The 13491-nt window shown below is 43.5% G+C and overlaps 1 protein-coding gene across 1 annotated transcript in view; it reads left to right on the forward strand.

Annotated features, from left to right (window-relative positions):
- The window catches only part of NYX (nyctalopin), a 38149-nt gene extending 25246 nt beyond the window's left edge, over positions 1–12903 (forward strand). Inside the window, exon 6 of the mRNA XM_037001485.2 lies at positions 75–12903. Coding sequence (XP_036857380.2) covers positions 75–1471 — 1397 coding nt within the window. The 3' untranslated portion in view covers positions 1472–12903. The remainder of the gene's footprint in view (positions 1–74) is intronic.
- The last annotated feature ends 588 nt before the right edge of the window (positions 12904–13491 follow it).

Genomic DNA, 13491 nt, shown 5'->3' on the forward strand with positions numbered 1-13491 from the left:
GGGGCAACCCGTGGGCTGACTGTCCCTTTTTTTGTCTTTTCTCTCCCCTCCTCAATCCCCCATCCCCACCCCAGCAGTGGTCCTTGGCCTACCCAGTGCTGGGGCCCCTGAGGCCTGCACGCGCACCTGCCCCGCAGCCTGTGTCTGCAGCAGCACAGAGCATGGCTGCCAGGTGCGCTGCGACCGCGCCGGCCTCCTGCGGGTGCCAGACGAGTTCCCATGCGAGGCGGCCTCCATCGACCTGGACCGCAACGGCCTGCGCCTCCTGGGCGAACGGGCTTTTGGCACGCTGCCGTCGCTGCGCCGCCTGTCGCTGCGCCACAACAACCTGTCCTTCATCACGCCCGGCGCCTTTAAGGGCCTGTCGCGACTGGTTGAGCTGCACCTGGCACACAACGGTGACCTGCGCTACCTGCACGCGCGCACCTTCACGGCGCTGGGCCGCCTACTCCGCCTCGATCTGGCCGCCTGTCGCCTCTTCAGTGTGCCCGAGCGCCTCCTGGCCGAGCTGCCCGCCTTGCGCGAGCTCGCCGCCTTCGACAACCTGTTCCGCCGTGTGCCCAGCGCTCTGCGTGGCCTGGCCAACCTGACGCAGGCGCACCTGGAGCGCAGCCGCATTGAAGCCGTGGCCTCCAGCTCGCTGCAGGGCCTGCGGCGCCTGCGCTCGCTCAGCCTGCAGGTCAACCGCATCCGCACTGTGCACTCTGGCGCCTTCCGTGACTGCGGCGCCCTGGAGCACCTGCTGCTCAATGACAACCTGCTGGCCGCGCTGCCGGCTGAGGCCTTCCGCGGCCTGCACCGCTTGCGCATGCTCAACCTGGGCGGCAACGCGCTGGGCCTCGTGTCACGTGCGTGGTTCACTGACCTGGCCGAGCTTGAGCTGCTCTACTTGGACCGCAACAGTATCGCCTTCGTGGAGGAGGGTGCCTTCCAGAACCTCTCAGGACTCCTCACTCTGCACCTCAACAGCAACCACCTTATGGTGCTCACTGGGGCCGCCTTCCAGCCTGGCTTTTTCCTGGGTCGCCTCTTTCTCTTTCACAACCCGTGGCGCTGCGACTGCCGCCTGAAGTGGCTGCAGGACTGGATGGAGAGCTCTGGGTATGTAGCTGATGTGCTGTGTGTCTCCCCCAGCTCTGTGGCGGGCCTGGACATCTGCCAGGTGGCTTTTGGACGCTCCTCTGAAGGCCTCTGTGTGGACCCCGAGGAGCTGAACCTCACCATGTCCAGTCCAGGCCCGTCCCCAGAACCAGAGGCCACCACGGTGAGCAGGTTCAGCAGTCTTCTCTCCAAGCTCTTGGCCCCGAGGGCCCCAGCAGAGCAGGCCGCCAACACCACTGAGGGGCTGGTCAATGCCTCGCTGTCGAACAGCCTTCTCTCTTATGGAATGGGAGGCTCGGGCCATAACACCAGGTTTCTCTTTGGCTCTAGTCTCCTGCTCAGTGTGGCCCACCACGTGGTATTTGTCTAGAGGTGAACTGACCCTGCCACACTGGGATGGCCCAAATTGCCTTGGACAGTGGAGGAAAGTTTCATTAACTGGGCTTGAGGGTGTTTGTGGTGGGGGAAAAGGGGAACAGGTTGGGGCAGGTGGTGAAAATTCCAGCAGAGGTAGGAAGAAACACTTTGCCTACAAAGAGGGCCCTAGGAAGAGGGGAACCCTGGGAAATGCCATGGTGGTGGCTGGGGGTGGAGGGGATGCAGGATGGATTTCTGCTCATGTCACATGGGCATCAGCTGGAAGAAAAGACTAGGAATTGGAAGCTCCTAGGGCTACAGGGCTCCATCCCCAACCCTTCCCCCCACCTTCCAGGATACAGTCCACAATGCCTGAATTAGAATCAATCCATTGGCTAAATAAATACTAAGAACTGTGCCAATTCTTATAGCCAGACAACCCAGTAAACTCAATCCCTTTGTTTTCTACCACAATCATCCAGTCCCTCCCCCAGGGGCCTGGGGCCCTGGCATCCAGGAAGATGGACAGAACAGGAGAGAAGGGGGATGGGAGAGGGTCTTAGTCCCAAGGAGGTGGCAGCGATTTCTGGGGTCTGATATGTGTTAGGAAGCATTTAAAACAAAGACCTGTTTCATTTACTCCACAGTTATTCCCAAGGGGTGGCCTTAGCTGAAATGGATCTTTAGGGCAGGGTAGGGATAAAAAGAAGGGGAGTGTTTGTGGAACAAATATATTTGTAAAATCCTAAAATTAAAAAAAAAGTTAACTAGGTTTCAATACTGCAGCACTTTTCAGAGTCTTTCATATGCAAACATGTATTGTGAATCTCTGGGGAGGCCACAAATCCTCTTAGCATTTCATGGGAAGAGTGTCCAGAAGACACAGAGATGCTATGTTAGCAGGGCAGGGAGTCTCCAGCCTGGATTTACCATTAGGTATGGAAATTATTATGGGCTGCACACTTTGGGACTGAGTAGCAGCCAAGTGGAAGAGAGGCGGCCAGTAGCTGGGAAGGGGGTCTGAGAGATTTCCCAGGATGGGAGTTGGCCAACTGTAAGCCCCTAGGCCTGAGTGCCAGAGCGAAGGCTGTCTGCTAAATACTTCATTGCACACATCTCATGAAGACTACATGTGTCACCATTCTGGAAAAACTTAATCTTAATGTCCTGAGTTCCTCTCTGTATTTGAAGTGGTGGGTTTTCAAAGCCCACATGGATTCAGGGTGCATGGAGCTGTCATTTCTTCATGGTGACAGTGTTGGTGTCTGTAGGTAATACTAGGTATTAGAAATGTGGCAGGAGGCACCATTGAGGCAGGAATGTTTTTGTGACCATTAGTGGTCACCAGTGCAATTAAACAGGTTACATTTAAAAAACCGAGATAGAACAGAAAAGTCACAGGGCATCCTGTGTAATAAGAGTAAGTATTGCTTTGTAAAAGTTTTTATTTATATGTGTTTGTTCAGATTATATATGTATGTACATGTATGTTGGTGGCAGCATACAACTTACATATTTTTTTTCTTTTTTTTAATTAAGATATCATTGATATATACTCTTATGAAGGTTTCACAAGAAAAACAATGTGGTTACTACATTCACCCTTATTATCGAGTCCCCCCATACCCCATTGCAGTCACTGTCCATCAGTGTAATAAGATGTCACAGAGTCCCTATTTGTCTCCTCTGAGCTACACTGTCTTCCCCATGACCCCACACACACCATGTGCATCAATCATGATACCCCACAATCCCCTTCTCCTTCCCTCCCCACCCTCCCCACCCTCCTCCACCCCTCCCCTTTGGCAACCACTAGTCCTTTCTTGGAGTCTGTGAGTCTGCTGCTATTTTGTTCCTTCAGTTTTGCTTTGTTCTTATACTCCACAAATGAGGGAAATCGTTTGGTATTTGTCTTTCTCCGCCTGACTTATTTCACTGAGCATAATACCCTCCAGCTCCATCCATGTTGTTACAAATGGTAGGATTTGTTTCTTATGGCTGAATAGTATTCCATTGTGTATATGTACCACATCTTCTTTATCCATTCATCTACTGATGGACACTTAGGTTGCTTCCATATGTTGGCTATTATAGATAGTGCTGCGATAAACATACGGGTGCATATGTCTTTTTGAATCTGAGAAGTTGTTTTCTTTGGGTAAATTCCTAGAAGTGGAATTCCAGGGTCAGATACACACTCTTATGAAGGTTTCACATGAAAAACAATGTGGTTACTACACTCACCCATATTATAGAGTCCCCCCCATACCCCATTGCAGTCACTGTCCATCAGTGTTGTAAGATGCCACAGAGTCACTATTTACCTTCTCTGTGCTACACTGTTTTGCCCGTGACGCCTCACAACATGTGTACTAAACATAATACACCTCAATCCCCTTCTCCGTTCCTCCCCACCCGGCCTCCCTCACCCCTCCCCTTTGGTAACTGCTAGTTCCTTCTTGGAGTCTGTGAGTCTGCTGCTGTTTTGTTCCTTCAGTTTTGCTTCATTGTTATACTCCACATATGAGCATACAGCTTATATTTTATTGTGGGTTATTGTTAAAAAGTTTGAAAGTCACTTACCTGGTGCATGCATAATTTTTTAAACTTTTTATTTTGAAAAATCTGAAGCCTACAGAAAAGTTGCAAGAATAGTGGAATGCACACTGGCCATTTACCTAGGTTCCCAGTTGTTAACATTTTTTCCGTATTTGCTTTCTCTCTCTTATTGTATTATTAATATTTCTTACTAACACTTTGAGTTAATTGCAAATGTCAGGACACTTCATCCCTAAGTATCTCAGTGTGTATTTCCTAAGAACAAGGACATTCTCTTATACACAATACTATCATCAAAATCAGGCAATTTATCATTGATAGAGTCCTATTATTTAAAATATGCTCTATTTTGAAATGTCAACGGTTGACAAAAATGATTTTTCTAGCAGTCATTCTTTTTCTTATGGGTGGAAAATGGGATTCCCAGGTTAAGGCTTGTGTTCATTTTGATCACAATACTCAAAATTCTAAATCTGCTGACGGACATTCTTTCTCCAAATGTCTTACTTTTCAAATGTGAGAGAACCAGATGAGGTCAGAACTGTTTGTCAAACCATGTGTTGTGGCCATGGTAACTGAGTGAGGATCAGGGGCGTCCTGGAGACCAGATCTCTGCATTTGGGTAACCATGGAAGGCCACAGCAGACACATAGCAGCTTGTGTTACTGAGGAACAGGATGCCATCTTGGGAGGAATGTCTTTTCTTTCATTGCAGCGGATTCCTGAGAGTCAGCAGCAAAATGTTGCCCCAGTTCTGCCTGGTGTTTAGATGGCCAGCTTTTTAATTAACATTTGTTTGACCGAATGTTTTTGAACAAGTATCAACACTGAAACAGCCTCTGGGAAGACAGATTTGTATAGAGTCACCCAGCCCCCAGCAGAATTCTGGTAACATGAGAGTTACTGCCAAACAGATCCAGAGTCTCCTGGAATGAGTTTCCAGTGAATTGTGACCATTATGAGCTCTCATGAGAGAACAGGCAGTGGAGAGTTCCAGTTTTGAGTTCACTATGTTTCTCACCCCATCACTGGTGAATTAGTACCTTGAGAAATATTAAGGTACTGTATAGATTCTGCTAAGCAAAGCTGTGTGTACGTGTCAGGAGGGCCCACGTTATTCCGTGGTAACAAACAACCCCCGAAGTTCAATGGTTTACGAAGGGTTATTTCTTGCGTATGCTACCTGTCCAGTGTGGGCTTATTAGGGGTCTCTGCTCATTATAGCCATTCAGGGACCCAGGCTGATGAAGGATCTGCCATTTTAGGACATTGTTGTCCAAACATGGGCTCTAGGGTTTGCTGCAGCAGAGAAAGGAAGCTTGGGAGAGTCATGCATCACGCTTAAATGCTTCCACCCAGAGCTGACACATGTTGCTTTTCCTATTTCATTAGCTAAAAAGGTCACACAGCTACATGTAACTTCACCAAGGCAGGGTAGTATCATCCTCCCGTTTGCCCAGCAGGGGAGGAGAACAGAATATTGGTGAACACTAGCAATGCTCCGAAACACTCGGGCAGCTCCAGGCAGCTAACTTGATAGAATCAAGTGTGGACGTCTCTGAACTGTCAGAAGAAATAATGGCTTGAGGGGGAAATCTGATGAGCAAGCCGCTACCCCTGTCTGTCTCTCCTCCCAGCATCCCAACTAGGCTTTGAAACCAGTATTTGCTCTAGCCAATAGGAATGCTGAAGCCATATTGTATCAGTTCTTTTGAGAAAGGAGAGAGAAAAATCTAGAGACAAACGGTTCATATTTTCCCCTTTAAAAAAGATGTTCCACACAAAGACTCAAGTGACAGTATTTAAATCCCTGGAAGCCTGAGCTATTTGGAAAACTCTTTCTCAGAACCCCCCTGGCTGTTTCTAAGAGGTCTCCCTGTGGTGGTTCCACAAGGACAACAGCTCTCCAGCCCACCCACCTCTTGACAGACCACCAAAATGCCGCCCTCTGGAGGACACTGTGTGCTGGGCACATATGTCCCTGGCTGTTGGTTCTCTGCTATTCTCACCCCGACAAAAAGGGAGGGGTTCCTACTCTCCTTTGATCCTCTTGCCCAAGGATGGCTTGAACCCACCCCAGAATCCCTCATGGCACAGAAGAGCCGACCAGCTGAGAAGTGAAGAGCCTTCTCTAAAGGGGTCGGTGTAATGGAAGAGAAGTACTCCTCTGCACACTGCTGGATGTGTTCATTGGCAGAACCCCCAGACCCCAACCCCTTCAAGGCTCCTGCAGCTGGGCTGCCTTAACAACCCCCCAACTGGGAATGCCCAGGCCTTGCTGTGTTTCTGAGACCAAACTTCCAGGGAGAACTATTTGCTTGTCCCCCAGTCTAGGGCCTACCTCTCCAGCCCCACACCAGAAACTCCATTCTACAGGTAGCGGCCAGTCTTGCTTCTGCCACATTCCACATAAGACGTCACACACAGTCCCACGGTGGGGTCCATCAGAGCCAAAGCGGCCAGTCACGTCCAGATCGTCGGCCCGCCCGCCTCTCTGCCCGCCAGTCCCTTCTTCACCCCATCTCCACGTTGCCTGGAAAATACATCTCAGAGCTACAAAAGAACAAATCAGTTCTGAGGGCACCAGTTAGCCTAGTGTTACACAGAATAATATGATATTTCTCTCCAGAAAGTTCCAAAGACTGGGAGACACAGCTCTGATAAAAGATACAGCAATCCCCTCCTTTATAAGTGTTAACATGTATAGCCAATGTTTTTTTCTTATCTTGAAATATACTCCGTTTTTCTGTTTTCAAACAGGACTCTTCACTTCCTTCTCCGAGACAGATCATGTTCAGGTTTCCTGCCAACAGCAGGGTGGATCCCTCCTTTCTATTTGCCCGGGGCCTGACGGCTTCACAGTGTAGAGGACAGTCTTTCCCAGAGGCCCACCCAAGTCTCCACCCCAGAGGGCAGAAACTGTTTGTGACACTGAATGAGTGGTGGCTTGCATGGCCTTGCAGCTGGTGTGGTCAGGAAAGGCTGAGGGGGACAGGAGTCATACCAGGGGAGGTGATATTTTATGTTTTAGGCGGCAGTAACTACTGGATCTCTGCTCCCTGTCCCCTCTGAGCCCCCTCCACACACACACTCTCCCTCTCACTCACTCATTCACTATTCACAGGGGCTGGGCTGTTTGGAAAAGGAGTCACAAGCAGTCTCAGGCCTCAAAGAGGACTTCGGGATCTGTCTCCCTGTGACCTGGGGTGCAAGGCTGGAGTGAGACATGGCCCTCTTCGTGGTGTGCGTGGCCAACTTCAGTTGCTGAATAAATGTTACTTATGTTCTTTCTATTTGTGTTCTAGGCACAGAAAATTTAGAAGCCCTTAAACAAACATTTGCAATTTTCAAGGGAGTTCCCAGGAAATGTTGCTGACTTTTATAACTGTGAGCCTGAGAGGAGAAAAAGAGAGCATTTGTTCACAGCCTGACTGACCAAAACACCAACCACAGGGAGGCTTGTGGACAGCTTAGCTCTGGGGTTCCTGGCAGCCTAGCAGGAGTTCTCTCTGGGCACACATGACTTTGTGGCTGAAACCCACTCATGGTTCTCACGATCCATTAAGTGGGTCATGACATTAGTAGTGGCAACTAGCATTAAAAAATAATAGTGACAAAATAGATGGGAAACTTTAGCATGCATCACAGATAGTAAGAAGTTATTTCATTAAATTTTTGCTTTAGTTAAATACGTATGTGAATGTGTGTGTGTACTGGAACACAGTATAAAAATATATCTGTCACTGTGGGTCACCATCATGAATACTTGAAAGCCAGTGTCATAGATTAGTTTGATTCCTTATTTGTTTTCAGAGAGCACAGGATTGAAAGTAAAATGCAGGACTCCATTTCCTTTGTTGATTATTCTTCTCCCAGCCAATTTATTTACTTGCATCACCACCAAAAAATGGACTTGCCTTATTTAAACTCTATTTAAGAACCTGATTAGATCAAAAGAAGTAAGACTGGGGGTTTCAAAGAGCACCTGGGCAATTAGGAGTTAGAATCAAGGTGTTCTTTGATGGGCCTGAAGGGGCAGGGTGAAGTGGTGTGTGCAGACCAGGTGGCTAATGAGTGTGGGGCTCCCACAGGGAGGTTCTGTAGAGGCCCACAGAGCACTAAGGGTTGTTTTATTTAATAAGCTAATAACTAATAATGAGAATGCCTTTGAATGACCCTGTTGGTGTCTTGCAGTGATGTCTATTATTAGAGCATCTAAAAACATTAAAAAAAAAAACAACCCAAGTGTAAATGATTACAGAGACAGTGATCATTTAGGATAAAACCTGCTGTGTACCTCTTTGTCCTGTTCCTAATATAACTTTCCCGCTAAAATATTCCCATTTTACTAAAAAATGCTTGTGTGCCAGAAAGCCAATGCCTAATCATCGATTTCTCTCATTTAGGTGTTGTTATCCCCATTTGATAGATGTAGAAACTGAGCTCTAGGGGGTTAGGGAATTAAGTGACTTGCCAAAGGACCAGAGCTAGTAAATGGCAAAGCTGGGATTTGAATGTAGGTCTCTAAGCTCCAGACCCAGAGTAAGCCTCCCTGCCTCTAGAGAGTGACATGGCACTTTTCCCCTCTAGGAACTTTTCTCTTGGGGATCCAAAAGAATTATACACTATGACCAAGTGGGATTTATTCCAGGTATGTGAGGCTGGTTTAACACTTGAAAATCAATGCAATCTATCATATCAAAAAACTAAAACAATCATATAATCATGCCAATTGGTGCAGAAAAAGCATTTGACAAAATCCAATACCCATTCGTGATAAAAACTTTCAGCAAGTTAGAAATTGAGGGGAATGATTTGAACTTGAAAAAGAAGCATTTACAAGAAATCTATAGCTAATATCATACTTACTGGTGAAGGACTGAATGCTTTCCCCTAAAATCAGGTCCAAGGTGAGGATGCCCACACTCACCAGTTTTATTTGACATAGTACTGGAAGTTCTAGCCAGAGAAATAGGTCAAGAAAAAGAAATTAAACATATAAATACTTGAAAGGAAGAAATAAAATTGTCCTTCTTTGCAAATAACACAATTTTCTACATAGGAAATTCCAAATAATATACCAAATAACTTCCTTGAACTAATAAGCATGTTCAGTGAGAACACAGGATGCAAGATCAATACACAAAATCAATCATACCTCTATATATGAAGAAAGAACACATGGAAACCAAATTAACAACACAATACCATTTATAGTTACCCCAAAGAAAATGAAATGCTGACATATAAATTTAACAAAACATGAACAGCATCTATATGGAATGCTGATGAAGGAAATCAAAGATGTAAATAAATGGAGGGACATACTGTGTTCATAGATTAGAAGACTCAACATAGGAAAGACGTCAGTTCTCCCCAAATTGATCTATGGAGTAATATACTTTCTATCATAATCTCAGCAAGGCTTTTTGTAGATACAGATAAATGTATTCTAAAATTTATATGGAAAGGCACAGGCCACAGAATAGGTAAACCAGTCTTGACAAAGAAGAATAAAAGGGGAGCAGTCACTCACTCTATGTGATATTAAGTCTTACTCTATAGCTACAGTAATGAAGACAGTGTGTAACTGTCAGAAATAGGAACATAGAAATATAGATCAATGAACAGAATGGAGAACCAAGAAATAGAGCTACACATGTAGGCTCAGCTGATTTTTGACAAAAGAGCAAAAGCATTTCAATGGAGAAAGGATAGAAATGGTGCTGGAGCAATTGCACATCCACAGGCAAAAAAATGAACCTTGACTTAAACCTCATACCTCATACAAAAATTAACTCAAAATAAATATTGGAATTAAATGTAAAATATAAAATTATAAAACTTTTAAGAAAAAAACAAAATCTAAGAAAGAAACTAAGTATCTATCAATGAATGAATGGATGAAGAAGACAAAATATATATATGCAACGGGATATCATTGGCATCTAGGACTAGGCAAAGAGTTCTTAGACTCGACACCAGAAGTATAATCCATTAAAAGAAAAAATGGACAAATTCTATCTCATCAAAATTTAAGTTTTGTTCTGTGAAAGCCCATGTGAAGAGGATGACAAGACAAACTATAGCCTGGGAGAAAATATTTGCAAACCACGTATCGCACAAAGCAATCTCAAATCTCAAAACTAAAAATATAAACAATATAATTACAACAGGGGCAAAACAGAATAGAGAGCCCAGATATAAACCCACACATGATTTATGGCAAAGGAGCCAAGAGTATATTATGGGAAAAGGACAGTCTCATCAATAAATGGTGTTGGGAAAACTGGACAGTCACATGCAAAAGAATGAGACTGGACCACCATCTTACACCATACACAAAAATGAACTCACAATAAACTAAAGGCTTGAATGTAAAACCTGAAATAGTAAATCTCCTAGAAGAAAACACATGCAGTAAGCTCTGTGACATCATCCTGGTGATGAGTTTTTAGATTTGGTACCAAAAGTAAAGGCAACAAAAGGAAAAATAAACAAACAGGCTTACAGCAAACTGAAAAGCTCTGCACAGGAAAGGAAACCATCAACAAAATGAAAGGCAACTTATGAATAGGAGAAAATATTTGCAAATCATATATCTGGTAAGGAGTTAATATCCAAAATATATAAAGAACTCGTACAATTCAATAGCAAAAAAAAAACCCAAACCCCAAACAATCCAATTTAAAAATGGGCAGAGGGTCTTCATAGGTATTTTCCCAAAGAAGATATACAGAGGGCCAAAAGGTTCATGAAAAGATGCTCAACATCACTAATCATCAGGGAAATGAAAACCAAAAACACAGTGAGGTATCACCTCACACCTGTTACAATGGCTATTATCAAAAAGACAAGAAATAATGAGTGTTGGTGAGGATGTGGGGAAAAGGGAACCCTTGTGCACTGTGGGTGGGAATGTAGATGGTGCTGTCACTATGGAAAACAGTATGGAGGTTCCTTAAAAAATTGAAATAGAACTATCACATGATCCAGCAATCCTCTTCTGGATATTTATCCAAAGAAAATGAAAACACTAATTCAAAAAGATACCTGTACCCCCATGTTCATTGCAGCATTATTTACAATAGTCAAGAGATGGAAGGAAACTAAGTATCTATCAATGGATGAATGGATGAAGGAAACAGAGTACATATGGATATGGAATATCATTCAACCATCAAAAAAAAAAAAAAAGAAAAGAAAATCTTGTCATTTTGCAACAGCAACATGGATGGACCTGGAGGGCATTATGCTAAGTGAAATAAGTGAGACAGAGAAAGATAAATACCATAAGATCTTACTTATATATGGAATCTAAAACACAAAAAAAACAAGTGCAGAGATACAAAGAACGGCTTGGTGATTGCCAAAGGCTAGGGGTGGGTGGTGGATGAAATGGATGAAGGGGGTCAAAAGGTACAAACATATGTCATGGAGATGTAATGTACACCGTGGTGTACTATACCTAATAATACTGTATTGCATATTTGAATGTTGTTAAGAGAGTAAATCTTAAAAGTTGTCATCACAAGAAAAATGTATGGTGGTAGATGTTATCTAGACTTATTGTAGTGGTCATTTTGCAATATGTACAAATATCAACTATGTTGTACACCTGAAACTAATATAATGTTGTATATCAATTATACCTCACTATAAAAAGGGAAGAGTGTGCACACATGTCAAAATTCATCAAGCTGTACACTAAGATGTGTGCAGTTTATTGAATGTATCTCAATGTTAAAATTGATAGTAATGAATTTTTTCTTAAAAAAGTGAAAGAAAATGTCAAAAGGTATGAAGAGATATTTTGCCAAAGAGGATATAAAGACAGCAGATGAGCATGTGAAAAGATGTTCAACATCATTAACCATCAAAGAAATGCAAATTAAACCATAATGAGATAATGCCACACACCTATGAGAATGGCTAAAATAGAAAATAGTGACAATACTAAATGCTGACAAGGTTGGAGAGAAACTGGATCACTCACAGATAGTTGGTGGGAATGTAAAAGGGTACAGACACTCTGGAAAAAGTTTGGTGATTTCTTCCAAAATGAAACATGCAACTACCATATAACTCAGCAATTATACTCTTAGTCATTCATCCCAGTAAATGAAGCCTTACACTCACACACAAACCTGTACATACATGTTCATAGCTGCCTTATTCATAACAGCTAAAAACTGGAACCAGCTTAGATGTCCTTTGATGGATGAATGATTAAACAACCTGTGCTAGTTCCACACCAAGGAATACTACTCAGCAATAAAAAGGAATAAACTAGTGCCACAAAAACTTGGACGAATCTCCAGCACATTACACTGAGTGAAAAAAGTCAATCCCACAAGTTTACATACTGCATGATTTCATTTACATAAGACTTTTGAACTGATAACATTTTAGAAAAGGTCTAAGAGATTGGTGGTTGCAGGGGTTAGGGACTGGGATGTGGGAGAAGTAGGTATTATTATAAAAGGGCAGTAGGGGAGATCCTGGTAACAGTACAGCTCAGTATCTTCATTTGGTGGTGGATACATGAACTTACAGAGGTGACAAAATTTTATAGAACTAAATACACAGGTACACATGTGCACACACACATGCACACACACAACATGTATGTACACACACAAATGGGTACAAATAAAATGGGGGAAATGTGAGTAGGACTGGTGGGGTGGATTGTATCTCGATATCAATATCCTAGTTGTGATACTGTACTCTAGTTTTGCAAAATGTTACTATTTGGGGAAATTAGGAAAATCCTCTGTATTATTTATTTATTTATTTTTAAATTTTAGTGTCATTAATGTACAATTACATGAGCAACATTATGGTTACTAGACTCCCTCCATTATTTTGTATTCTTTCTTATAATTGCATGAGAATCTACAATGATCTTAATAAAGATTTCAATGAAAAAAAGATTCCAACATTTGGATCCTTGATTTTCAAGGTAAAGGATGTTTCACAACCTCTTTACATTCTTGGCATGGTATTGTATGGGAGCAGAATTTGCCACCCCAAAATATGCTTCTTTGGCATAAGGGTTATTTTAGGATGAATTAGTTTTTACCAAACTGCAAACACAGAAGAAGCTCTGAAAACCCAGTAGAAGTTATCTTTTGTAAGAGACAATTACATGCATAAGGAAATCTCCATTTGTAAGGGTGTCTCCCTACTGTACCAGGAAGAGGGGGGTAACTCTAAATCTCTAGAAACTCTTATCAATGAAGAAGGTAATGACCTAGATCTGTATAACAACCTGGCCCTTGTTCACTGGGCTTTTCCTGGTCACCCCCATAACTGGCCCCCAACCCCAATATCTTCTTTGGTCTGTAGCTGGAGATGGGATTTCAGGTGGTGGCTTTGGCCATTTCAGAGACTCAGTTTTCCTGGGTCTCTCCCATGTGTACAGGAGGTAGACATGTTATTAAACTTGTTTGTTTTTTCTCTTGTTAATCT

Source organism: Manis javanica, chromosome X, assembly GCF_040802235.1.
Source record: "Manis javanica isolate MJ-LG chromosome X, MJ_LKY, whole genome shotgun sequence".
Lineage (NCBI taxonomy): Eukaryota > Metazoa > Chordata > Mammalia > Pholidota > Manidae > Manis > Manis javanica.